At 38.7% G+C, this 27,856-nt stretch overlaps 3 protein-coding genes and 1 long non-coding RNA gene across 7 annotated transcripts in view; 3 read left to right on the top strand and 1 right to left on the bottom strand.

Moving 5' to 3' along the window:
• Nucleotides 1-27,856, bottom strand: part of LOC106097784 (serine/threonine-protein kinase pim-1) — a 459,832-nt gene that overhangs the window by 364,249 nt on the left and 67,727 nt on the right. The gene's annotated exons all lie outside the window — the stretch shown is intronic.
• On the top strand, nucleotides 305-10,592 carry LOC100703530 (histamine N-methyltransferase). 4 transcript variants are annotated; one of them, XM_005451996.2, is made up of 8 exons: nucleotides 311-423; nucleotides 1,628-1,731; nucleotides 2,969-3,115; nucleotides 4,289-4,341; nucleotides 5,205-5,312; nucleotides 8,716-8,846; nucleotides 9,012-9,105; nucleotides 10,071-10,592. In XM_005451996.2, exons 3-8 carry the CDS (start codon nucleotides 2,979-2,981, stop codon nucleotides 10,430-10,432), a joined length of 885 nt encoding a protein of 294 aa, XP_005452053.1. In that variant the 5' UTR covers nucleotides 311-423; nucleotides 1,628-1,731; nucleotides 2,969-2,978; the 3' UTR covers nucleotides 10,433-10,592. The 4 variants fall into 4 exon arrangements, with proteins under 4 accessions (XP_003445374.1, XP_005452053.1, XP_003445375.1 ...); XM_003445327.3 differs by having other exon boundaries at nucleotides 1,628-1,782; XM_005451997.4 differs by lacking the exon at nucleotides 311-423 and adding an exon at nucleotides 886-1,336.
• LOC112844203 (uncharacterized) lies at nucleotides 3,122-4,198 on the top strand. Its single transcript, XR_003216930.1, has 2 exons — nucleotides 3,122-3,800; nucleotides 4,017-4,198. It is a non-coding gene; the product is annotated as an uncharacterized LOC112844203 (long non-coding RNA).
• LOC100704419 (histamine N-methyltransferase) lies at nucleotides 11,819-17,152 on the top strand. The gene is made up of 7 exons (XM_003445402.5): nucleotides 11,819-11,860; nucleotides 11,952-12,094; nucleotides 13,462-13,514; nucleotides 14,788-14,895; nucleotides 15,502-15,632; nucleotides 16,047-16,140; nucleotides 16,690-17,152. Exons 2-7 carry the CDS (start codon nucleotides 11,961-11,963, stop codon nucleotides 17,040-17,042), a joined length of 873 nt encoding a protein of 290 aa, XP_003445450.1. The 5' UTR covers nucleotides 11,819-11,860; nucleotides 11,952-11,960; the 3' UTR covers nucleotides 17,043-17,152.

Below are 27,856 nucleotides of genomic sequence, written 5' to 3'. Positions count from 1 at the left end.
GATATATCCTAATTTTCATGCTAAACGGAACCCCCTTCTGGTGTAGAGACTTTTACATCATATCCTACATAACAACTCAGACCAAACTTACTAAAACTTACTTATTTTGTTAAAAAAAATATACAATTATTGACACGGAAGTGCATGGTTAGACAACTGTCCTGCAATTAGAATAAATTTAAAAATGTCTCTCGTGGCTTTGAAAAAAAAAGCATTTCAGTGTCCGAGTTTCATACTAAACACATTAAACACTATTTTTCTTGAATGTAAAATAATGACACGGTATTACTTTTATAACGTGATCTGACAAACAGCACTGTCGCCCTGTGTCCTTTGCACCTCGCTCTGCATAAAGCCAAGCGGAGACGCTGGTGGGAGGGTTTATTCCAGCCGGGCAGACATCCGGACAGCAGTTCTGCACATGTAAGTGAAAAATGCCGTGTTTTAGCTCAATCTTCCTGCTGTTTAACAAATCATAAACAAATATGGCAAAGCTGGCTCTGCGACACATGTTGAGCGAGCAACAGCTGGCTTTCAATTGTTTTTAGCAGCTGCCTACGCGTCGATGGACGGAGCAGACTCCCGTGTTTGTGTGGCGTTGTTGTGTTTCCGCCGCAAAGACGCCGAGAGCCAAAAGCCGCCGATGATATACCCGTCCCCACTTTTCTTGCACTTTCTTATGGTTTGCACTTTGTCTATTTCCACGACACAGTTACTCACTTCCCCGCCTGATACTCGGTGGCCACTCTTGGCTGCTGATCAGACTGTCCTTCCAACAACACCCGTTTACGTGGTTTAATTTGAAACCGATGGCCAAGCGTTATATTGTGAACGTTGTTTTAATTCATCCATGAAAAGGAAGGTTTCCTGGTTATTACTGGAACTTAGTTATATGCTTTGGAAACTTGTCATTGGCAGCAGGTGCACGTTTGAACATGCCTCAGGTGACGCAGAGGTAATCCCAGCCCACCTTTATCTGGATTTGCGGATCAGTCATTGAATATTTGGTCGTTTAGAAGAGCAAGGAGACACTGAAGAAGACTTTTCATCTGAAACTTGGCTGTGGTCGAGAGTCAAATCTGAATGTTAATTTAATGTTGGATCAGCGTTGAGATATCAGTGAAACCAAACAGTGTGACGACACTGGAATAAGACTGATTTAATTGGGGGTCGTGTAGTTGACCAGTGAGGCTGAAAAGTCAAAAATTTATAGTTCGTCGAGAAATTAAAGATGGTTTCACCTCTGCCACATAATTATGTTGAAAAGTTGGCGATTAATGTTGCTGATGCTGTGGTAGACAACATTTGTGAACCCCAGAGATGTCTTCTGCAACATGTAAGCATTCAGTTATTTGTCTAATATTTGTGTAAAATGTATTTTTTTTAACCTGTTATGTTCATTGTTACATGCTGTGACAAAGATATTTGACTGTCACAGTGACCAGATACTGTGAAGTTAGCCTGTTACTGTACCTGATAACCTGGATGGCATTAGAATAATGCTAGCTAGGGTGAATTAGGAGAAAGTTAAGCCAAAATCAGAACAAAGTGTGCTCCTTTCATATTTTTATCATATGTTTTATTCATTTATTTTATAAATATTTTGCTTTGGTGTTTTCTTTTCCAGATGGTCTAACTCATCAGATGGTCAGTGTGGCAGTGTGAAGTCTGCTTTACCCAGGCAGTTCACAGCTATGGTCAAGACGGTGTGAAGGCAGTCTGGATGAAAATGTAGGAGTAAATTGACAAACCAAATTTTAAACCAACCCTGATGATAATAAAGTAAATAAACTGCTTTAACTGATGTGAAGTTGTCTGTTGTTATTTACATGTTAGATAGAGCCTAATGTTAAATTGTACGGTTAAATGTATTTATCCTTTATCTATAGCCAGGATAAATGTTATAATTGTGCTAATATTTTGAAGTGTTCCTTGTAGTTTGCTGTATTAAATATTAGCTGAAATACCACTAAGGTCCTGTGGACCTTTGGTAGTGATGTTACTGCTGTTCCAATATTGATCAAGGGTGCAAAAGGGAGTAGGACTCAACAGCAGTGTTCAACATTGATTTAGTTACATGTAAGTTGACATCAGACTGTTGTTAAAACATGATTTCGGCTATTGTTGGCTGTCTGTTTCAATATTTGTGTTGTTTCAGGGTTGATTAAAGACCCTTGACCAGTTATTGATCAAACAGTGTGGGTAGACTGGGCTAACTATCGTTATGTTAGCTGAGCTCAGTGTAAATGTCAGCATCTGCTGCATTTAAGAAAGTAGATAAATGGACATATGAAAGTGATTCATGATTTCAAATGTATTGGCTAAAACTAAGCACTAGAAACATTTCATGGTCAGTTATTTTTAGGACGGTCTCTCAAAAAAATGTATAAATTAGAAAATCCACATTTATAGTAGGTGGCATGTCGTAAATTTAGGTTTTTCTTTTCTTTGTCTTAGTTCCTGGACTGGTCATTGGTTTCAGATTTACATAAGTGTCTGATCACAAGCCAATGGTGGGCACCCAACATCAAGCAGCTCTCGCTGCTGGAAAGTGGGATGTGTTGGGAAAATAAAAGAAGCATATCCTTCGGAGAGCAGTGGCTCACCGATGTAGAATCTGTGTTCTCACTTTTAAGCCATTTCTCTAAATACACAGGCTGCTCTGTAATGACTGCTAAGATCTGGCAGTCATGGATGCATGCTCAGCTTTAGTATTCCCATAGACGGTACAGTAGCAGCTGAAGTGAAGAAGAAAAGCAGGAAAGCTTTTGGAGATGTTGACTTAGATGAAGTTTGATGTAAGAAAACTTCTTTTTCAGGCATAAAAAGCAAAACTTATCCAGATGTGTCATTGTTAATAGTGTTTGAGTAACACGTCGTGGCAGGACATTGTTTGTATATGACATTGTATATGTTAATGCTCACTTGAAATAATACTTTTTTTTTTTTTTGTTTTGTTTTTTGGCAGATTGTGAGCCATGGCATCTTCACTCAAAAGTTTGGTTAATGATGATGACCGATACCAGAAATCCTTCCAGCTTTTTTTGGAGCGCTCCTCTGAACACCAGTGTATGCAGGACTTCATCCACAATAAACTGCCAGATATACTGGCCAGGTAATCTACCACACACAGCTTTGAGCAACTCTGCACGACCATACCATTCAACATGGAATGCATTATACTACAGCTGAATCTGAGAATCTGTAGTTTCTTATTTTACTTAACTATGCAAAGTCTATGACACATCTCTACACACATCTCGGTGCATGGATCTCTATGATTGATCGCAATTGCTCATAGGGCAATTACAATTAATTGGCAATTACAGCTAATCTGTGGAGCCTTCTTGGGCTGGGATTCTTCTGGTGCACCTTATGGATTATGCAAATAGGGAGTTTGAAGGCTGGGCAGCCACTTTAGGTTGTCTGTCATGTTCTGTATGGCGTTCCTGACCAGTTGAGCAATGTTTAGGTCGGTGATATAGGTTTTAAAAAACATACACATAAATGCCTGGACCCTAGATAATTACAGTTTAACGAGATGTTCAATATTATTCACTTCACCTGTGGTTAGTCTTAATGTTGGGCCTCTTTATAAACCTCAGCCACTTATACCGTCAGACCGTTTTGGAATATGTCGAGAGGTGACAAAATACAGTGTGAAAAGGAAGATCTGGAGCACACAGACCATTTAGTGACTAAGCTGTGTCAATCAGTCAACATGTGCTCTGCTTAATACTGCTGAAAGCAGTCAGAATTGCTGAGTGATTAGGACTGCACTACAGCCCAAAGCGGAATATGTAAGTACCGTTTCACTCACAGAATCAAATAACTGCGTACACAAGTGTACATACTAGATTAACCAGCCAAACAATATGTGCATGATTGTAAAAGACAATGACTGATTGCTGTGGAAATTCCATCTCTTCCTGTGTTATTTTCTGTTGATATAAGCTGTAGGAGGCAATTGACATGCATCAGAAAACCAAAAACAAACCCTCTCCTCTTCTGTGCAGGTCTAAAAAGCAGATCAGAGAGGAACCCGGAAAGATGTGACTCATGAGTAAATTAAAAAGGTGTTATTAAAAGTCATACAGTGAGTGACAGAACATGCCACAGCAATAATCAAAGCCTGGGTATCTGTAGATTCTTCAGTCGCTACTTCAGAACATCTCACATGCCCAAGTGTCAGGGAGAACTGACAGTTACAAGCCCAAAAATGTGACCCACATGTCACAGGTTGGAGCATGTGAACCTTTCTGAAGTGTTTTATCTGCTCTCTCTTCAGCATTGGAGATGGAAAGTCACATCTGAATGTCATTGGAGTTGGAAGTGGAGCTGGTAAGAAAACTCTACTACCACTGGTCTAAATGTGACGCGTTAAAAAGCAGCGCGACCTGCGCAACATCGAAAGTGACAAGACATTGCGTAAGCCATCTGTTACTGCTGTTGCTGCAGTTTTTTCATTTATGGTTGCAACAGGAAAAAAAACACAAAAAAAACTTTGCCCTTATTATCACTGCCAGCAGTTTGTAGACATCTGTCCAGTTTGTGAGATTAATCTTCAACCCAGGCCAGATAGCATGACCTCGCTGTTCTATCACTTTACTGCACATTGTTTTCAGTGCCCGTGATACCGCAAGGTTAATATTTTTCCAGAGCAAACCCAGTACATGCCCCCAGAGAGCTGTTACCCTTTGGTTATGTCTCCGCCAATCCTTTTAATTTACTGAGCTGTCATGTCAGAATCATATTGGAGCATTACGGATTCTCTTTTCGGCTGCAAAATACATTAGAATGACTGGAAACTCCCCTGAAAGATATTATTCAATCTAAAAGATTTAACACGTGTCCAGATGAGCTCCTTTGTACATGGCAACCTGTCACCTTCAGTTAGAATTAGAGCCAAATCCCTTGTTACGTGATACTGAAAAGGTATCGCTGTGATAACTATCTCCCATGGTGTTGAATTACATTTTTTTTTCACTTCTGTAATTACTGCAACAGAAAATGTGTGATTTTCTGCAAAACTGAAACATGCTGTTAGCTGCTTCCTGCACCATTTGAACTGATGTTGATCTGTTTGGCTGAAAGTGGAAATTTTATTTTCAATTATTTTTAGCAGTTTGGTAACTGTGGGAAAGTGGGTCAAATTTGTGTTTGCAACTTTGTCTTCCAAATAAAAACTGTGCCTGTACCTTTAGGTGAGATTGACCTAGAGATGCTCTCTGAGCTCCATAAGAAGCACCCAGGGGTGATGGTGGATAACGAGGTGGTGGAGCCTAGCCACCAGCAGCTATATAACTACAAAGGTACAGTCTTTACAGGCACATGCTTCTTTCACACAACACAAAATGAATCATTGTATTCTCAGCTGTCCAAAATAGGGTTCAGTATTTATTTACAAGCAAAAAAAGGTGAAAAACAGCATCTTAAGAATTCACCGGTTCATATATTAGCAGGAAATAGTCCTTTAACTCTACAGTGCCACTGGCACTGTAGCGTTAAGCCTTAATGTCTGCAAGAATGAACCCGACTAAAGCATCTTTAAGTAAAACACTGAATCGTTACGAGTTTCAAGTCTGCTGCTTTCTGACCAGGATGCTTGCATACATTAAAGCTACAACCAATTACTCACACAAAACTGCTATAGACAAGATATCTGATTAAAAATAATGCATAAAGCAGGGCTGCTTCGCTTCGCTGTTTCCTGTTGCTGGTTCTTTGCATTGTTCAACTTACTATCTAATGGGAGACACCTTTGCTGTTTAAAACATGTTTTAAAGCATGTTCAAATCTTTTGTTATTTGTGGAACTGATCATAATTGTCCCCTTAGATCTGAAGTTCAAAGAAAACAAAATGTGTTTAAGTTTCCCCAAGATAGCAGACACATGCTGCGTTTTTACAAATGATGCAACATGAAGTGTAAGCCTCTACAAGAAGGGATGGGCGATCTTATCATCTTATATGCTGGATGGTCTGTTTTTGCCACGTGATCTGCTTTGCAGAGGATTTCCAGACTTTCTTATTCTCTCTGAATTTGGTGAAAGTGTGATTGGTAATTAGGGCCCGAGCACAAAAGTGCGAAGGCCCTATTGTATCTGCTCTGTTTCTTATTATTATTATTATTATTATTATTATTATTATTATTATTATTATTTCGGCAAATGAATCGGCCTTTTGAGGGCCTAAACATGCTCGAAAACTCATGAAATTTTGCAGACGCGTCAGGTCTGGTGAAAATTTACGTATTTTAATGTCCGTAGACATGTCCAGGGAAAATTGGCTCAGTAGCGCCACCTAGAAAAATGAGAAACGCGAGCCCCCGAGATGGGTATGACCTACATGTATAAAACTCGGAACACATATCTAACGTTCGGAGACGCACATAAAAGTCTATTATGGCCATGTCCTAAACCCAACAGGAAGTCCGCCATTTGGAAGTGAAGGTGACATTTTGGCTCTAATTTTGCCATTTCCATGCCTCGAACTTTTGCGAACTCCTCATTGGAATTTCATCGTACAAGCTTCATATTTGGTCAGTGTCAACTACACACCTGGGCCATGTTAAATTGCGGAGCTTTTGAGTTTTCGGGTTACTGTGAGGCCGTGGCGCCACGGCGAATTTCGATGACTCGCCATGAAAATCTTATTGCCTCTCGTTCTGTCATACATTGTCCGACCTTGACCAAAGTGGACACATATGATAAGGCTCCACCCCTGAACATATTTCAACTGCCATATTTGACACCAGGGACAGCGCCACCTAGTGGGAACAGGAAATGTCATGTTTTACACTTTGGGGTACAGTATTGTAATGGGTGACATCTGCAGCCTCAAATTTCTCCAGGAAAGCCTTAAGGAGTTGGTCTTGGGTTACAGAGAAAACTGTGAGTTTTCGCTGAAGGGTGTGACCCCAGCAGCATGGCGAACATTGAGGTCTCGCCATGAAGAAACAAATTAGTGTAACTCAATGAAATCCAATGTGATCAGTACCAGATTTTACAGGGATGATGTCAGACCCGCCCTGAACAGATTGATATGCCCATTGTCAGGAATACGTAGAGCGCCACCTAGTGGCACCAGGAAATGTCATGTCTTTCATTTTGTTGTACTGATTTTCACAGGTTCATCGTGGCCACCTCAAAAGCGGTGAATATCACCATCAGTCCCTCTTGATGCTTCAGTGAGAAAATTGTGACTATAAACTGAACGGCGCACCCTGGTGGCAACGCAGTTCACCATGAAAGATGAAGTGGCTTTTGAGGGGCTTGAAAAGTTTAAAAAGTCTTGAAATTTGGCGCACACCTCTAATGTGATGAGGGATTTCTTTTTATATGTTCATTTTCCTTGAAGAGTGCAAAATGGCTCCACAGCGCCCCCTACAAAATTTCAAAACAACAGCCCCTGCTCTGTGTTTTATGTATGAGTTTGAAACCTGGCAAGCTTATTGGAGATATCAAGATGTACAAAAAAGTCTCTTGGAGCAATATCCCAAATCCAACAGGAAGTCAGCCATTTTAAAATTAATGTGTAAATTTGGCGACATTTTCCCCTCTTTTCAGGCCTCATACTTTGACGAACTCCTCCAAGGGATTTCATTAGATTTACGCGATCTCCTGTGTGTGGAATCTAAAGACCTTTGTGATGTTAAATTGCGAAGCTTTTTACGTTCAGGGAAACAGGGTGGTCATGGCGGCACGTGGAGTTTCAATCACTCGCCAAAAAGCAGTAACCTGCTGTCGCTCAAAAACACAATGTCCAATCTCTCCCAAAGGTCGCAGGCGTGATGAGACTCGAGCTCGGAAATGTTTGTTATGCCATTTGTCAGTAATGGTTAGAGCGCCACCTAGTGGGACGACTATAATAATGGTTGAATGAGATGAAATTTTAGCTGGTGGTTAAATGCATGAATTCCATCAATGTGACATCAGATCGGAAGCGCTGGTTTTAGGTGTTGGGCTTGGCTCGACGTGCCGGGGGTGCGAGGGCCCTCATATCGCTGCTTGCAGCTTTAATTGGTTTTGAAACAATTAGGACTATTCTCCTGGAGGTATACTTCATGGCCTTTACCCCTCAGGTGACTGGGTTTGTTTTTCTCTATTAGCAAGCTCACTGCTGTCTTCATTGGATTTTGCGCAACATGTAAGAAATAGCAATATCATATGTAAGAGAAAAACTCTTTGAATGATTGAAAGGTTCATTCTAAGGGGATTGCAATGTCAACGTAGAGAAATAAAATAAAATGTATGACATTTAAACTTTGCGCGGAGACATATTGATAGAGTAAATGAACCTCCTATTTTCTGTTGGAGAAGCAGCACTCCTCCCACAAAAGACCTACCAGCCTACGACTGCAGATGTAATTAAGTCATGTAAATGATTCCATGAACTTAGTATAAGTTGAATCCCTGTTATGCTGGGAGTCAGTGATGGATGCATGAACAGCAAAGAGTTTAAAACACACTGCAACATTCTAATTTCAATGCGTTGTGATCATTCTCAAAGGCCTCTGTGTGGTTGTGCTAAGTGGTCTCCATTGTTTTTAATGAAGTGTGATGCAAAACAAGTGCATTGTTTTTAGAGGGGGGGGTGCAAATTACAGAAATGCTCTTATCATTGTGACAAGTGTCAGCTGTAAGCTGTAAAATTTCATGCCAGCTTTATTTCGGTGTTAACTTGTAATAAATAACTAAGTAATTATCTGTCTGCAGTTTTAGTGTCACAGAAACCAGATTTAGATTACATCAAGTTCAACTGGAATACGATGACTGCCTCTGAGTTTGAGGAGCACTGGAAAGCCGAAAAGGCCACCAAGAAGGTGGACTTCATTCACATGATACAGGTCGGTGTCGATGAGCATACCCTGTGTTTTTTACACAGCTGGGTTACATTCGTTTCTGGCAAATGGCAGCAATAAATCCAATTAGAACATCTGTCTGGCACAGCGTTATAATTAGGCATTCTGTGAATGCAGTTAGTAGCTCATTATCTGTGGTGAAATCGACAGATGCTATACTACGTGAAGGATCCCGAAGCAACTATCAGATTCTTCCAGAGTCTTCTTGGTAAAAATGGGAAGCTTCTCATAATTCTAGTGTCTGGTAAGTGGATATTTTCGTTCTCTCATGTGGGCGATTTAATTATGGCGCAAATAGCTAACAAACATACTGCTTATACATGCAGTACATTTGGAGATGAAAGGTTTAAAACGACATCTTACAGAAACAACCAAACCTTTTCCAGCATTCAGTTGATATATAGTACACACACATCACTTCAGAATATAGAGCAGCAGTTATACTGCTGTTTTAACTTATTTATTTTCACTTAATTCAGAAAAAACATTCAAATTTATTGCTGCGAAAACCAAGAGTGGCCAAAACTCAATTTACTAAGACACCTGCTCTCAGACACTATCTCATGCTGCCCAAAACCAATCTCACCCCAAATGAGATTCTTCACAGCCAGTCCTTCATTAAAAAAATATACCTTGATATTAGTCTGACCTTTTTCCCCATGTCAGCACTAATGAGTCCATAAATATAGCAGACAACAAAAGAGACAGTTTGCTAGCACACACCGATCTCCCCGAAATCTCCTCGACATCTTCGGTGTATGCTGAGGTTCGTGTCATCTACTTTGCTCCTCGAATTTGAATCCGTGAACGTGTAGATGCATAAAAATGCAACTTTTAACTTTTCAAGACAGAAACCTTAAACAGGGAAAGTAAACAAGGCTCTGAGTGTAATCCTGAAGAAGGAGCTAAAGCTTTTTATTTCCTACTTCTCTCTGAGTCTTTCCTCTGAATGTATTAAATACCTGAGCTGCGATATAGCAACGTGATCCATGTAAGCATCTCCATGGTGAAAAAATTGCCCGGATCCATATGAGGATGAATTCTCCCCGCATTGTACCACCAGGAAGTCATTATTCATTTATACTTATTCAGTCAAGTATGATTCAGTTTCTGGCCAATTCTAGACAGAAATTGGGATGGTGACCGTGCCAAACACCTGCTTGTCAAATTGTCATTGTTGTAATATAGCCTCCTTTTCCTCTATTCCAGGCAAGAGTGGTTGGGGGAAGCTATGGCGGACCTACAGAGCACAGCTGTGTCAACCTGACTTAAGTCAGTGTGTGACCACTGGAGACATCAAAAGCTTCCTGGACTCCAAGGGAGTGCGCTACCAGAGCTATGAGCTGCCATCTCAGATGGATATCACCGAGTGTTTCACTGAAGGGGATGAGAAGGGAGAGCTGCTTCTTGATTTTCTCACTGAGGTGCTGGATTTCAGTAACACAGCTTCACCTGAGCTCAGAGCTGGTGTCCTGGAGATGCTTCGGCACCCAGACTGTAGTGTAGAGTCCAACGGTAAAGTGATCTTCAACAACAACCTTGAAGCAATAGTACTAGACCAGCTCTCCTAAACATGTACTGTCAGTATAGTAAATGTAAGCAGTGGGTGGATCGCATTGTTTGATTTATTTTGCACTTGATGTAAATAATAACCTGGGTAGAGGATATCTACACACCTGCTTCCATTCATATATTTTGTCTACTTACTAATAAAATAATGACTCCATTGACCGCTGTTGTTAGAGCATTTCTTAATAGTTCTATAAAATCAAAGTTTACGCTTGTATATAAGTGAATTGTTTATAACTACTATTTGTTACGAGTCCCACAAATAAGTCGTAAACTGCTTCGGACATTAGCTTTAGATTTCACCGTCGTATCATTTTTAATGAGCTGTATTTGGCAGGCTTCGGTGCTCCACTGCCAACCCCATTATGTTGTTTTCATTGGAACATGTATTAATCAAAATCTAAAAGTAAACAGAACATTAAGCAGTTCAGTTTTCCATAAAGGCTGATCTATTTTAGATAAGCTGAAAGGTTGTAAGCTGTGTGTTATACAGAAAAACTTGAAGATGATATTTATTTTAATGTGAGAAGTAGATGAATTAAAGACGCTGCTTGTACTGGACGTGCATAAGGCTGAAGTAAGTTACTTATACAACTGATTCTAAGATGAAGCTGTCACAGTAGCATTTTGAAATTAAGATGGTTTATACATTAAAAAGAATTTTTTTTTTTTTTCTAGATGAGTAGATTCATCATAATCGCAGCGTTGTGATTGATTTGGGGATTGTTTACAATAACTGTTACAACCTTTTGCAGCTTAAATATATTTATACTCCAGAATGTCTTTTCAGCTCAACAACTTGTGCTGTTCATCTTTATCATTTTATAAATATTATGTATGCTGTGGCAGCAGATGTTCTGCAGACACTACGATATAGCTGAACTTTTGGCACCATCTTGAGGACAACTTTACTTACTGAAATGTAATTTACAGTGAGCCTTTCAAATGCACACTTCATAATTAAATTATCTGATCTGCAAACACTTTAACTAGTAGTAACTAGTACTATAATCCCACACAGCCCATCTTTTCAACATTCAGCTACCGATCAGTAAAACAACCATGTAACCATGACATGTATAAAATCATATAAAGAGGTGCATACTTTACATATGTTTGGTTAGTGTTAAGGGCAGGTGAGACCAATCGAACAGGTTGGGGAAAGTCCACTATTTCTGTTCTACAGAGAAAATGTTGAAGCCCAGCACATTTATGGGAGAGAAGAGAAACACCACAACTTAAAAGAGGGGGAAGGGCAGTTGGGTCTCTGCTCTCATTCACCACAACCAGTCCAACAGTTCAGGACGCCCACTATTTGTGCTTTAGAGAGACTACTTTCAAGCCAGCTCACTTTGTGGGAGGGAATGTAAAGTGTGCAACTCAAAAGAAGGGGAAGAACTCTATCTCCACAGAGGCTACAGCTATTTAAGGTATTTTTATTATACTTATGATGTAACTATATAATTAAAGTGTGGTGAGCAACTTGTTTATGTTGTTGTTTTTGATTTCTGTGCATTGCAGGAATCAGTCATGGCTGCAGAAGCACAGCACACTTGTTATGAGGGTGACAATGTCCACATTTTCCAGTTCTATCTGGAACACTCAGGAGAGCACAAGGCCATTGTGCAGTGTGTTAACAATCTCCTAGCAAGAGAATTTAAAAGGTACAGCAGGAAATGAAATGCTTGAAGTAATAACCCATAGTCCAAGCTAAGAGTAGGGGACAGACTGCTCATGCAGCACTACAGTAATGACTGTACTCAAGGGTTGGAATGTGAAAACTTTGACACAAGTTGCAGCCCGTGTCCTCTACTCATAGACAGTAGATGCTTTATACTGTCTGAAGTTCCACCACAGTAGGGTCTCTGCTAGTTTATGGAAAGTCGTTTGAGCATTTATCCATTTAGTTAGCCAGGCTTAAATTGTTGCCTTCCTTATGTTACGTGCTGTTTTAGGGAATGGGGTAATTTAGCCCACCAGGGTCTGTGCAGATAACTTCAAAATGTCTTTTTAAAGGCAGAAGAAATTGCCTACAATTTCATGCAAGCTGCAGTGCACGCACACAATCTGAATTTCCATTCAAAAACTCAATTTCTTTCAGATTGTCCTTACTATGTCAAAACAAGCCATTTGGTACTAAATTGGATCAGCCTGATGGATGCTATGCTGTGATTGGTTATTACATTTTTATCCGTATTTGTCACACAGCTATTTAAAACAGACGGGCAGACTAGAAGAAGGGTTTCTTGTCTCTTTCACTGCCGCACAGCCCTTTTATAAAAAGTTTCTTTTCACCATGATCTCCTGAATATCCACAATTTGTCTATTGAAATAATGTTAACTTGTGCTCAGCAAGACTGGTCATTTTTTAATAAACCCCCTGAAAGAATTCAATGACCAACAGTACACTTGCAGTTTGTCCTTTACACTTGTCTTTATTCACTTGATATCTCAAACATCTACCGTTTACTTAACTAAATGTACCTCACCGACTTTTTTATTAAATGAAAAATGCTTTGAGATATTCTGTAGTCTGATAGTTTGCAATAGATTGAATTCCATATGTAAGTAGAGGTGAAATGCTTAATAACAAAAAATGCATGGCTTTTAAATTTTCATATTTTCCTCTTTTCCTTTTAGATTTTGTGATTATTTAGAGGTTTGGACTGATCGTTTTGAAAAGCAGCTGTCATAATGCTCTTGCTTTGAGCTCTGTAATTAGTTTTTTTCACAAAAGAAAACATTCATGCTTTCAGAAAGTCACTTCTTAGATGCTCTTTTTAGACCACCATTCAGGAGTGAAGCTGTTTTAAAAAATTAAGCAAGCAGCTGAGCCGTGTACGACCCACTGAGCTGCCAACCCATCTATTCAATGATCCAATCTAGCACCAGCCATAATAAATGAGACAGCTATAACATAGAGGCTCCATAGTGCAATTTTGTGAGATTGTAATTTCCCAGCATACATTTTGTGACACACATACTGTACACTTTCTTTAACGGTTTATTAACATTCTTATTTTTGATGCAGGATTGGAGAGGGTAAAAGCAGCCTGGCTGTTCTTGGTGTTGGAAGTGGTGGAGGTATGTGATCAAATATAACAATAAGTGTAATATTAATTGTAGTAGCATTACTGACCATTGTAGATGTGTGCTGTGGTAGTTTTGGCTTATTTTGTCATATGGCAGTGTGAAGTGGGCAGGAAAACTGCTTCAAAATGCAGACTCTCAAACAAGACTGAACTCAGAACTCTTTAAAGTTTATTACTGGAAATACAGAGGACATGAAACCAAACTGGGAAAAACTAGGAAACTAACAAACAGGCCAGAGTATGAGGGAGATGCAGACATAAATGCAAACAGGGGGAAATGAGGGAACAGAACACAGCTGAATGTAATCTAACTAATGAGACAAGGAAGCAAAACTGAACATAACGCACACAGCACAGGAGGCTAACTAAGTAACACAGGAATTACGAGAAACACACACTGAGACACAGACTGACTAAATACAGGCAACAGGGGGAGCGAGAGAACTTAACATACATAACCAGACATAATGGACTACACAAGGAGGCACAAATAACTTACACAGGAGACGTTGGAGAAGACAGAGGCAAGACCGAGAGACTGGCCACGAGAGGGATCTACATGCTACATACTAGAACTTAACAAAACTCAGAGGCACTTTAAACTGAATATCAGCATCTTAATATTCTGAAAAAACAAAATAACAAACTCAAAAATGTGGGTGGAAGACTCAGACCATCACATATTTACTTGTTTTAAACCAGTGGTTCTCTGTGGCAGTCCCCACAGATTAAAGTGGAGCAGCTGAACGAACAGGGTTTTTTTTTTGAAGAAGAAGAAGAAGAGTTTTCTGATGTTGTCATGCTGACCTTTATTTCACTAAAATGTAATCCTGCATACTTTTTTTTGGTTTCTGAAGTGGGGCATGCCAGAAAAAGTTTGAGAATCGCTGTTATAAAGCTCCAATTAAACTGATTACCATGCCCTTCAAAGGCGTGCAACAAAGAGAATTCATAATACTAGTGTCTGTGGGGGCATTAATACATTAAAGTAAGTCACTGTCAAAACTATTGCAGATTGCACTTGGCTCCACATATGATCAATATAGATCATAGATCGCTGCGGTTATTGCACAATGACATCAAACAACAAACTGTTAATGATTCTGTTAATCAGAATGATAAGAGTCTAGAAGTAGTACACACATCTGCGCTATATATATTTGACTTATATACTATATGTTTTGGAGCATGTTCCTTTTAAAGCGTTATGTGGAGCCACAGGTGTTCAAAATCTTCTTACTTCCTGTTTTTTTTGTTTTTCCCAGGTGAGGTGGATGCTCAGATCCTCACGCTGCTGCAGTCTATATTCCCTGCTGTTCCTATTACTGCTGACATTGTGGAGGGCAGCTCTGAACTCTCAGACAACTTCAAAGGTATTAACCATTCACATTCACACCACATGTTGAAATATTTTTACTCTCTAATTTTCAGACGGTTTTTCTCTTCAGGCTCTTCTTTACCTTTCCGAAAAGCAGTTGTATTAGTGCCAGTAGTGAAAGTACTAACATTATCAGCTGACATTTAGAGCTTTCTCAAAATGCCAAAAGAACTGAGTAGTTACTTTGTGTGTTGTTAAAATTCATCCTGTACTCATTTGTTTTGCAGTACCTGAAAATTATGTAAAACGTGCGTACATCGTCATCTGAAATCATTTGTATCACTTGTATTGTCTGTTTTTATGCAGAGGAACAAACCCCAAAGCACTGATACGTCTGCTGATGTTACTTTCATGTGAATGCATCAGATGTTTTTTGGGTCTTTGTCTTGTGGTCTTCTCATGTACACCAACGAAGAAGACTACAATCGCATCTCCCAATATTTATTTTCCCTTTTCTCTATACGTTCTTAAAGCAGTGCATTCTCTTAAATGATGTCTGCCAGCTTTTTATCTCAGTTTAATCAGTGTTTTGATGTATTGCATATACATAAGCATAGATGTCAATGTTATTGATGGCTGTTTTGTTATGTTCACGTTAAAGCTTTGGTAGCAAAGACTGCCAGTCTTCAGAAGATCCCATTTGGCTGGCACATCATGAGCAGCGAGGACTATGTAAAGCAAGTGAAAACGAAGGGCGAGATGAAGAAATTTGATTTCATACACATGATTCAGGTATTAGGAGTTTTCCTTCTGCAGATTCATGGCAAAAGAATAGCGGGAACACATTGCTTAATTCTAGAATTTGCTTTGTCACTCTATGGTGTCTTGTCTTCTTGCCTAAGGTGGGATTGTGGTGAGCTAAAATCTACTGCAAACTATAAAGTATAAGTATTGTAAAGTGTAATATCCTTGTCTGACTCTGTTAACAATGAGATATATTTGGGTCCTCACTAAATCCTGCACTGCTGCTTGAATTCAGTGGGGACCACAGCGGGAGTAGAGTGTATTCTGACAGATAAATGTGTAATTAGTGTGATAAATTGTCAAGCAACCTCTGACAAAATGTCCTGGCAGATTTATTGTAAATGATAACACTTAATTCATTCAAGCTTTAGAAAGTTCTCCCCATAATGTTCCCCCGTACAGATGATCTATTATGTGGAAAACCTTTGTGAAACTATCAGCTTTTACCACAGCCTTCTAAAAGCTAACGGCAGACTTATGATCATCGTCGAAGCAGGTAAGCCGAACTTGATTTTAATTATCCTTAATTAATTAGTCTGCAGTATAACAGTTTAAAGGTGTCACATTCAGATTGTGTGAATGTAAAGAAAAGTATACTGTAAATTTTTGAGACCATATTCAGCATAACTCAGAAGCAAACGGTTATGTTTGTTTTATGCTCCTGTTTTTACCAGAGATGAGCCTTGTTTCAAGTACATTTTTCTGTTTGCGCTGGAAGAATGGTGCCTTCTTGGAGTTATATTTTGTATATAAAATCCGTAGATATCTGAGCATGTTTGTTTTGTATTTAATGCATTTGAAGGGGAACTTAAAAACAGCTACTTTAGGTTGTAATTTAAGTTGAATTAAAGTTTATATTCCATTAATAATTTTGAGTTATTATATTTATAATTAAGTTCTGTTAGCTTTGCACATAGCTGGTAGAAATGGCCTTCAAGGAGCTACTTTTTTACTTTTATATTTTGAGTAAATTCTCTTGACTACTTTTGTTTTAAGTATTTTTTTATTCAGAAATGTATGTGATTTTCAATATCACGCTATCCAGCCAACAGTGGATGGGACACCTTGTGGAAGACGTACAGCAAGGAGCTGTGTGTAGGTGTCATCAAAGAGTACCGTTCATCAGCCGAGGTCATTGCCTGTCTGGAGAGCCTGGGTCTGAAATACGATGAGCATTCAGCTCCCAACGCCTTCGACATTACCGAGTGCTTCAATCCAGGCAGCTGCCATGGAGAACGCCTGCTGAGTTTCATGACAGGAAGCGACAAGTTCCACGAGTCCTTCACCCCAGAGATCAGAGCGGGCATGTTAGATCTTCTAAGGAGAAAGTGCAGCACAGAGAAGGATGGCAAAGTGTTGTTCAACAGCGATCTGAGCTGCATTCTTGTTCATGCTTAAATATATGCTGTGGAGAAGTGTCCATCTATTCCGATGGATCTTTATTCTGTAAGTTTGTCAGAAAGAATGAATAAAATCAATATAGTTCAGTTTATCTCAAGTGAGTAAAAGTTGTGGCTGTACAAGAAGACATACGTTTAGCTACTAAGTTGCTTTGATCAAACGTTGGCCTTTTTCTAATCTGTAAGGAAGTTTAGTATCTAAGTCTGACCTTTCATGATAAAGTCTCTATAATCTATATCTTTACAGTTAGCACAGCGCTAATGACTGTGTGGAAAAGGTCAGCTCTTGTGATAGAGCCACAGAAAATAATCACCCGGCTTTACAAAGTTTTCCAGTTATTGCTCTATATTTACAATTTTTTTTTTTTCAGCCTCCAGTGTCGTTTTGTTCTCAGTTGAATCTTAAACCTAAAGAAACGTTGGATGCCAGTGTTGTTTCACATATGCAGCATCTGTAGCCTAATCAGGCAGCTATTCTACAATATGATTTTTTTTTAAAAAAATCAGTGTTAATCTGACATTATGGTTTGCAGCAGATTAAACTTTTTCATTTTTATCTTACAGTATAAAAAAATAACAAAGCACTTTATTTATTAGCAAAATGAAGACAACTTTTTCTATGTCTTATTTAACACATGTATTTTCAAATGGGATTAAAAAAAAACCATTCCGAAGGACGTAAATACAAAAAAAATGATATTTATTTTATAACATAATTATCACTGATAGATCATACGCATTGAGTTATGCTGAGTTGGCAGGTCTTGCTGACCTCTAAAGACATATAGGAGTGATTAGCTGATCAATATTTATCATTGAGCACAATCTGATATCCATGAGGTGTCACATGATTAGCTAGTTCAGAGATGCCCAGTGCCCATATTAAAAAGGATATATTCCAAATTCTAATTTTAATCTAAATTTTAATTTAAAAAAGCTCCATTTTATATGAATTAATTGTATTTTATTAGTTGGGCGTGTCTCTTGCAATCAAGAGTTAGCATTAGGTTTTTTTATGTCATTAGTTGTGCAGCTGTATTGAAAAGATCATTTATATCTTCCATATATATAATTTAACTGTAATTAAATAACCTACCCAAGTGCAAGGTAGCTTCGTAGTGTACATGGAGGTTTTCAGCGTATAGAAGGCAATTTTTCATGGTATCATTTTTTTTTTTAATAAACTGCTGTTCACAATAAAGCCTGCAGATGGTGCTGCAACTCTCAAAATGCAGGTGAACCTGCATTATGCTGTGTTGCACTAGCTCCACTAGGTGGCATGCTATCCCTACATTCAGTAAGGCCATGGCAACAAACGGTGGAAGCATGAACTTTTATTAGTCATAACAGTGTGCTTAATATTAAGCATTTAATTCCCGAGCTGCCAGTGGTTATTTGACTCTTACATTTTCAGCTCCCACTCGCCCAGCTATTTCATTTCTACACTGGCGTTATGCCGTCTGCTGTGGCCACATACGCACAAAATCCAGTGGAACGGCTGAGGTCTTGTCTCAAGCTATCTGGCAAATGTATTCTGGCTGTTCATTTACCTCATTAGCTTTAATAGATCAGTAATTGAAATTCATCAGAAATTCTTGTCAGTGCACTCCCCCCTGATGTCAATGGGCTTTCAGCACCTGCTCAGGCTCCATTACTGGGGGTCCTCGCTGGGCCCTCTCATACCACAGAGTGACAGAGCATTAGTCACAGAGATAATCAACCTCAATACACTGCTTGCCACTAATGTTCTTCAAGAACTATTTACTTCATGTGGCAGTTGGTGTCTTATCAGGGTAGAAGTTCTCTACTAGATAAATGTGATGAAATTTTTATAGATCACCTTGTTGTCCAGGTGATTGATTATCCTCAGAAGTGCCTAACAGCTGGTTATTGTCATATTATTAGCTGGATATTGTTTTTATTTACTTCCTGCCACCTGCTTATTAGCTGATGCCATAATGACAAGCCACGTCTCTGAAGGGTGCATGATGCAGATTTCTATTTGCTTATGAAACTCACGGGCTTTATATTATGCAGACGATGCAGAGAAAGCTGTGGGTTGAGCTCGAAATATCCATAACTACTTTCTTCCCATATTGGCCATGCAGCATGCTGGTCAGATGTCAGATGTTGCAGTAAAATTTTAACATGATTGAGGAAGCCTCCAGGTGAAAGTCTTTTTCAGAAAAGTGATCTCTCCGGTATGGCCATCTGGCGGGCAATCAGAGCTGAACTTCTAAGTTGTGTCTTCAATCTTTAGGGGCAATGAGGAAACAGGCCATGTGTTCAAAGTGTGACTACTGTTATGCCTTAAATTATGTGCTGTTCCCACTCGTAGGGCTGTTTTAAAATTCTTTTCTTGGCTCAGCAAACGTCTTTGGGACGTGTTGTAAGGCAGAGAATATGCTTCATTCAAAGCTGCTTTAATTCTCCTGTAATTAATGAATTTAATATATCACTGCTAAAAAGTATCACATGTAAAATTTAAAGGCTAAACCAGAGTAAAACAAAAACGATTTAAAAAAACAGCATTGTTTTTGCTCACTAGGAGATACCATCGTCACACCTACTGCATCTAACACATATAAAGAAAGAATCTTGTTGTTTTGTTGACCATAACTTCGCACCATTTGTTTTCACGTGTAATAGGTGCTGATAGTGCACATACAGTAGCAGTGTTAACCCATAAATATAGCAACTGTGGAGGTCAAGTCATGTGAATTGTTTTCCATATGCGTACCTTCATTCTGCTGTAAAATGGTTTTCCAACAGTCTTGCTGATACTAGTGTATCCTAGAATACTAAAGCTGGTAGGGATAAACCTAATCCCAGCCACTAAATGCACATTTATGATACCAGTGCTTACATTTGTTTGTAAAGGCAAATAAACACGAAAGCAGCGATGACATTTTTGGTATTTCTCTAATCTGAATTCACACGGTTTGACCAAATTGACTCTTCAGATGTCTATCTTCTTTAATAATATAGCCTCTGCTCTGGTTTACTCTGTATGGAGAGCCACTGCTGGCCCAGAAGCATCTTCTATCAGCCATCATGTCAGTGTGTAGCCCTCTTTGAGAAAAGAGCAGGACATAAACCGGCCCTAAAATACATCACACACACTTTAATGGGCAGAGGCTGCGGCTGGGCCTTGAAATATAGCTCTGATACCGGTCCTGTAAATGGCCGTCCTCTGCAGCATATTTCATTCTAGAGAATTAGTCCTGTTTAGCAGCCGCTGTTATATAGCAGCTGTCCTCCATAGGTCTGAGTACAGCAGAATATGGCTATTTGATTGATGATTCCCAGGACTTTTCTTAGTTTGTAATTTTATCTAACATCAATTAGCAGTCGATAGAAAACAAGGTGGAAATTCCTGCTGCAAAATTTCTCTTTTCTCCGAGTCAGTGCAAATTCTGCTGCGCAGAAGTGATCTTATAGAATCAAAGGCTTAAATCAATCCAAGGCGATTAACTACAAATCAGAAAGGGTGGAATGGGGTGACTCTACTCTAATCAAGTTTACCTTTGTCTGTCTCATTAATCTAGCGATTCAAGGCCTTATAGCCTGATGTACAGGACCGTTCCTGTGGGTGTGAATATGGAGAATTGCCACAGATAAGATATGGCACCACATTTATTCCAGAAGTACCAATAGTGGGACAGATAAAGCAGGCCAAACATGCCACTAATTGACCGCTTCTGTTCATATTTTTGATCAATTACAGATAACACGCATTTGATGATTTCATAAATCATACTAGTTAAGAGTTTGGGTTTTTTTCTAGCACAGTCGTTTAACTTGTGTCGAGAGGAAAAAAGTTGAAATGAAAAACAGGCCACTTCAGAAGAATTCTATATGTGTCTGACAAACAGTGATAACAATTTTGTGAAACAACTTGATATTTCTCTAAGCCATGCTCTTTTAAGTCAATATTTGCTGGTTTGATAGAAAGAAAAAAAAAACAGGCACTGTCACTTACTCACTTTGTCAACTGGGAGAGTTCCTGAGGGCAAGCTCCTCTTTAATTACACTCTGTGACGTTTACCCCCACTAAATGCCCCTCACAAGGTTCAGGGTTTGGGGCTGTGCTTGTCATTGTGTGGGATGTGGAAGCAAAGTTTTTTTTTTTTTAAAAAGGAAACCTAATGCAGAATAAGAGATTTTCTCTTGAAGTTTTTGCTCAAATAGGGTTTGTTTGATATGTAAGCTGTGCTTTTATTAACTAATAGGTTTCTCTGACACGATTAGAGCAGAACTATTTTTTATTTATATTAAAAAGAACATTTGCATACTCTTTTTAATGTTCATAATTCTCTAAATATGGATTGTGCACACTCATATGTTTAACTTTAATATATCCCGGGCTTTATAGCCGCATTGGTGATGTGGGTCAGTCTGCCTGAAAGAGCTGTTCACCCTGCAAGAATTTAATTAGTCTGGGATTCAATGGAAAATAAATAAGTAATGTTTAGAGGTTTAGCGATGCTGTTGCAAAGGATAAGAAAGGAAATCTGCAGGAAACACTGAGAAATCATTGAGTCATGGCTTGGAAAACGCCAAATTAAAGATACTGAATATTGCCATCCTGACTATCAGTGACTTCAGTGTATCGACAGAGGCCTTTCAACACCCTTATCGTTTGAACCCTATAGATGATATCAGCTATGTTTTATTACTGTTATTACTGAAGATGATGTCTCTCTCTCTGTCCCTCTTTTGCAGCTATATTAGTGAAGAGATACAGGACTTGGAGTAAAAACTGATCATGAAACAGAGCAATCCTGCCAAAAGTTAATACCAGTAGCAGGGATATTTGTACTTAATCCCTGTCAAGAGAAAAAGAAAATAAGACCTTACATTTCCCCGCAGATCTGCTATGGCTTTATTATTCCTCGTTGCATTAATCAACTTGTATCTCGTCTTTTGCTTTTATTAAATGCCGTTTCTGGCTCACATCCATTCATCGGACTTTAAATATCCTCCATCTCTTGGGTCTGAGCTTGATTGTGCATAGGAAATGAAGCTGGAAACTTTGGAGCTCTATTTAAAGCGCGAGTCCCTGATGCGACCCCTCCCTGCCTTAATAACTTATGAACAGGATTCTCTGGTCCTTAAATTTTATTTGGCCTCATAGTGTTTCTGACAAAATCAATTATAAAGAAATGTGAAACTGTTGTTTCTTTGTATCCATAAACAGGTGTTTACAGCCCCGGTAAGAACCTGAACACAATAAAGATGGTCGCTGATCTTGATATATTGTAGTGCAGGTGTGCTGGGGTATATTTGTCATCTGATGCTTGTTTCTTTAAGAGAGGAAATAATTAAATTCTATAGAAAAATGTGATTAGATTTTTTCTGAATTACACATAAGCAGAGAACCAACTGGAGAATATATGCACAAGTTCAGTGTTGTTACAAAAACATGAAGAGATTTAGATTTAAAAGATTGCTGGCTTTGGTATATTAAACATTCAAACATTTAGCATTAGGGAACAGAGAAAATCATGATGGATTAACAGATGTCACTCTACCTCAGTCTATTCGTTGCAATAGCACTTTGATATTTTTGTGCCAAATTTTTATATATTTCGTATTTTTTTTCACTCAGTCCTTACAAGATTCGATCCTACTTGCAAATCAATAGAGGTATTGATGGGTGTCAGATAAAAACCATTACGGCAACCAGCTCTAATTCTTCAGCTGAATTGATTTCATTTTAAATGATCCATGTACATCCAGTGGAGCACACCACCACTGTGAGTGTGTTTTACCTTGACTTCATGCGAGAGAGACGTTATTCATCACCAAGAGAATGTCCCTTCTTCACACCCCAATAAAAAGCAGAGAAATGAAGCTTCTGTGGGTGCTGTCAACCCAACACTGCTTTATAAAGGATGACACAATTATATTTTACCAGCTCACCAAAAATGCTGACAAGCCCTGGTTCAATAAAACACAATTCTGCACCTAGAGAAGCATGCTGGTTTCTGTGCTATGGAGTCATAGCTCATGAACTACAGAATGTCATAACACTGAAATGCTCATCGAAGACATCAAACACATTTATTACAATTAAACCAGAGGAAGTGGGTATGGCAATGTTAGGAACCCAAAGTAATATAGTGTGTACAGATCTAGTTTAAGGGTTTCAGTGTTGCATTGCTCCGGACTCTTTGCATGACAGTCTCTTTTCCTGGGAAAAAGCTGCTCTGCTCATAGACAAACTTGAACCCCATATTTTCTCTCTCAGAAATAAACAGATGACATTTGCCTGTGAGCAAACAGAAGTTAATGCTGCATTACCGTCAATCAGTCAACTTGGAAAACACTTGTCTAAAGTATGATGGAGGATGTGTCGACAACATTAAAAGACGACTGCTTCCTAAACCTGAAATCTTGCAAATTCAGAGACAGCCGGCACGATGCTCCAGACAGCCGACCGTCAACGCCCTGCTGTTTGACGCTTACTAGCGGCAGGATATTGCTGCTTCTTAGCGGACTGCGTGTTTTTTCCTTGGAGAGAGACACATCTGGCCCTGGATAATCTCTCCTTAGTCTTCTCTGTGTAATGCATGCAAAGCTGTGCTCCATGTAATTCCCCAACTGCTCTTTTTTTCTCTTCCTTGACAAGTGTAAAAAGGCCAGTAGTATAAAGTATATCGCATACAGTGTTAGTAACCTGGTCTTACTTTTAGCCATGTTGCTATGTATCCATACAGATATATAAGTGCAAGTAAAGATTGGTAAGAAGTTTTATCCATTTGCATATATATGTTTTGTTTTTGTTTTTTTCATTCAAATATTTGTTGCTTAAAAGGACAAGCCCAATAAAAACAAATTTGCTCAGGAGCGAAGACTACAATACTTAATGACAAAGTGAAGGCGGCTCAAAATGTGGTGGTATTATTATTCTTGACACAAGTAATATATAAACATGCCATAATTATGCTTTGTAACAGGAAATCAGCACAAATTGAAATTGAACATCATGCAATGTTAATGTTAATGAAATGTGCGGTGCGTAGTTGGATGCCTCGAGCCTTTGGAATATTATACGTACTTGCACCCTCACTTGTTTATTTATTAACAGAGGAATTGTCTGCTTCACTTGCTATCACTGAGGCTTGACAGCTGCACAGTCCAGGTGATGCATGAGCCAATATGTGGACTGGAGAGGGTTCAACGTCGCACATCAATATGAAAATCAGTTTCTGGCAGAAATAGCCCAAGGCGGTACATCCAGCACCAAAAAGTGACTAATCTTAGGGTCATAAACCCTGCACAAGACGCCCAGGGTCTTTTTTAGAGAGACAGAATTCAGAAATGCCATCATTTTCCATTCCACAAGCCAAGGACCTCATTCCTTGCATTAGCAGATTTCTTTTAATAGTGTGTGAAATGGCAGGGTTGCCAGAACTAAGCAAGAGCAAATAAAAGAGAGAGAGGGGGGGGGATAGTGAAAGGTGACCTTAGTCTCTGGAGCGCCAGATTAAAACTTCAAATGCTCAGCCAGTGGCTCTCCTAAAGAAGCAAAAAGACCATAGGCACAATGTTACAGTAGATGGAGGTGGCTGCCAAATATCATCTTCTTACAGAAAGGGATTATGTATTTCACAAGGCAATGGTGGTCCCATTGGTGGGAATATTAGTTCGTGTATTGTTCTCCAGATCTGCATATATTTCTGTTTATTTTTTTTTCTTTTCATGACTTTCAGAACTTCTTAGCAGTAGTCTGGTTTTAAAAAGGAGGCTTATTGTATGTGCAAATTTTACATTTTCATTTTTGGATACACTAAATTTACATACATGTGTATTTGGCTCAGTGTACTGTAAGTAAAAAATACCATTAAGTTATCGGTAGTGCAACACGTTTTAATGTCAGGTCTACTAACAATAGAAGTCTGATATAAGGATAATATAGAAATTCAAATCACAAGGGACTGTTTTTTACTGCTACTTACTGTATTTGTGAACCAATATGATCCTTCACAATGTCCCAGTGTAAAATGTACATTTCTGAAAAATGGATTCCTCATATGCTGATCAGCCAGCCCCCAAATTGTTTTCAACTTACTGCCACTCCTTTGAATGACTGGGCATCACATTTTGTAGGTGATCAGGCAGAATTCTCGATTCACTCCAGTGGCTCGATAATAACTCTGCTCACTTAATTACTCAGTTTCCCTGACAAAAAAAAAGAAAAAAGAATGAAGTGATTTTACTCATGAGGAGAGTGAAACAAAGGCTTTCCAAATCCTTGAATGGATTTCTATCTCAAAGCTCATGGTGGAGACATTTTGAACTGTAGCATCAGCGGGTGCTTTAATTACTGTTCAATGACTTTACTCTGAGTCCTTGACCTAGTTTAGATTCCTTATCAGAAAAAGCCATGCTCTGAGAAAAGATTACTTTTTAAACTTTATAAAGAGGAGAGGGCAGACAGAAAACAAGCTAATGCTATTGCACAAATACATGGAAAGGGACACAGCCCAGAGCAATTTGGAAAGCAATAGCCCATTCCAAGATGTGGCATCGGGCTGGCATCCACACAGCTCTTAAATTCCTTTCTCGAGCCAGATGGCTATGGAATTACACATTTTTTAATCTAAAGCATGAACGTCTCGAGGCTTGGGGAAATCTTCTTGGGATGGCCATTTTGGATTTATTTGCAGAGGAGGCAGTCTCTTGCCCTGGGGGCAACATTTGATGGTTAATATAAAGTTTGACACTGAATGTCCTGAGTCCACTTGGTGTTACTCTGACAGATAACTTAAACTTTCACAGCATGCTGCGAAGAGAGTCCAGTAATGAACAATGTCTTCTTTTTTGTTTGTTTTTGTTTGGTCTGAATAGTCTGTAAAGCATTTATAATTATGATAAGCACCTTAAATCCTAATAACAGTCGTGTGATATTTTGGCATCTTTAAACACTGTTTCCAGCTTATTTATTAGTTTAATCTTAGGTTAGCACAAAGGAAAGAAACCTAGCCTGTTAGCATTTAATACTCTTTGTTGAAAAAACGACAACATAAATAAGTAATTTTTTTTATATCACAGAGGACATAAACATGAGTGAGAAATATGAATTTGACCTATTAATGTTGTGACCTCAAGCGGTCCAGGTTGTGGATTTTGGTTGAGGCTACAGTGTCTCGAGGCTGGAACGGAATAATCTTAGGATGCCCATTTTGGATTTATTTGCAAAGGAGGAAATCTCTTGGCCTAGGGACAACATTTGACTGTTAACTTAAAGTTTGAAATTGAATTCCAGGTTATACTCTAAGAGTTAAGTCAAACTTTAATAGTACACTGTAGTCGGATGATTTCAGAAAATAAACACCATCTTTTGTTAGTCTGATCAGTCTGTGGATGATATGAACATTAGCCTTACACCTGTAAACCAATAGTTGGATATTTAAGTAAACCAATACAGACCAGTAGTATAGTATTGTTGGGCCTGTTTGTGCTGTTGATCATGAAATTAAAATGATGCAGTGCTTTTATATGATGTTATAGGTACACAAATGCAAAAAAAATAATTGGTCAATTTAGCCCATTGTTAAGCTGTCGCTAGGCAACAGGGTGAACCTATAATGTATAATTCAGCTTTTGTGGCTACAGATCTGCCTTGAAATTAAAATGACAGGATTTTTTTCAAAAGACAGGTCATTTTACCCCATTGCTAGGTGGTTGCCAGGCAACCACCTAGCAATGGGGACATTAGTGTATAATGTCTAAGTAAAGTTTTGTGGATGTTACCGTAACTAGATGTTACAGTGAGGGAATAAATGCTTAAAGAGGGTCACTTTAGCGCAATGCTCGCTGGTTGCTAGGCAGCATCGTAACATCATGATATGTCAAATTAGATAAAAACCTTCAAAGGCCTAATATGTACCTGTGTCACAAGTTTGAATGCTCAATTCCAGCCTTTTCTGTATTATAGTAAAATACATCATTTTGCCAGCTTTCTAGCTTGACACAAAGGAATCGGAAAACTATTAATCCGTCAGGAAATTATGTGGTTACAGTTGTTCCAAGATAATAACAGTAACAAACAGAACTAATCTAAATAACACATTACAAAAATTTTGCAAAAAATAAGAAACAGCTCTAACGTATACAAATAGTTCAGTTATAAATATCCAGAATATTACAGATGTATATATATCATATATATTTCACATTTTAACATTGTGACCTTCTATTTTTGGTCACACATGTACTGAATGAACTAAACTACATACATACAGAGTATTGATACTCTGATACTGATGGGCGTGAGAATGGAATCTGTTTTCTCTTCCAGCTCACAGAAAGTGCAGAAAGCAAAGTGTACTTGTCAAAAGTGCAACAACACAATGACCTTTTTTTCTCAAGATTTTTTTGGGAAGAGTACACAGATTTTAGTGTATTGTGGTGTAGTCAAAATGGGAATAATAAATTATTTAACTGTAGTTTACTCTCCATAGTTTCATGTCTTAAGTCCACACACAGTACCCGCCCTTTCTCCACCAGCAGGAAAAACAACAGAACCATCACCGAACTTTCCACTAATCACAGGCGTGCTGTCTTACAAAATTGTCTGTGATAGGTGACTAGACTCAGAGTGTCAAAGTTTATAATGTATTCACTTTCATTCAGTGCTACTGCCTCAGTAATGCAACATAGATATAGACAGACAGATTTTCTGCTTTTTTGTATGCATTTGATTATTAAAAGCATCATTTTGATTAAAGACCTTGCACACATGTTAATTCATAGCATCTGTGGCATAAACCTTACACTGGGTAATAAATTTGCTAATCAGTG

The sequence above is a fragment of the Oreochromis niloticus genome, linkage group LG16 (genome assembly GCF_001858045.2).
Source record: "Oreochromis niloticus isolate F11D_XX linkage group LG16, O_niloticus_UMD_NMBU, whole genome shotgun sequence".
Lineage (NCBI taxonomy): Eukaryota > Metazoa > Chordata > Actinopteri > Cichliformes > Cichlidae > Oreochromis > Oreochromis niloticus.
This window is presented reverse-complemented; position numbering and strand designations above follow the sequence as displayed.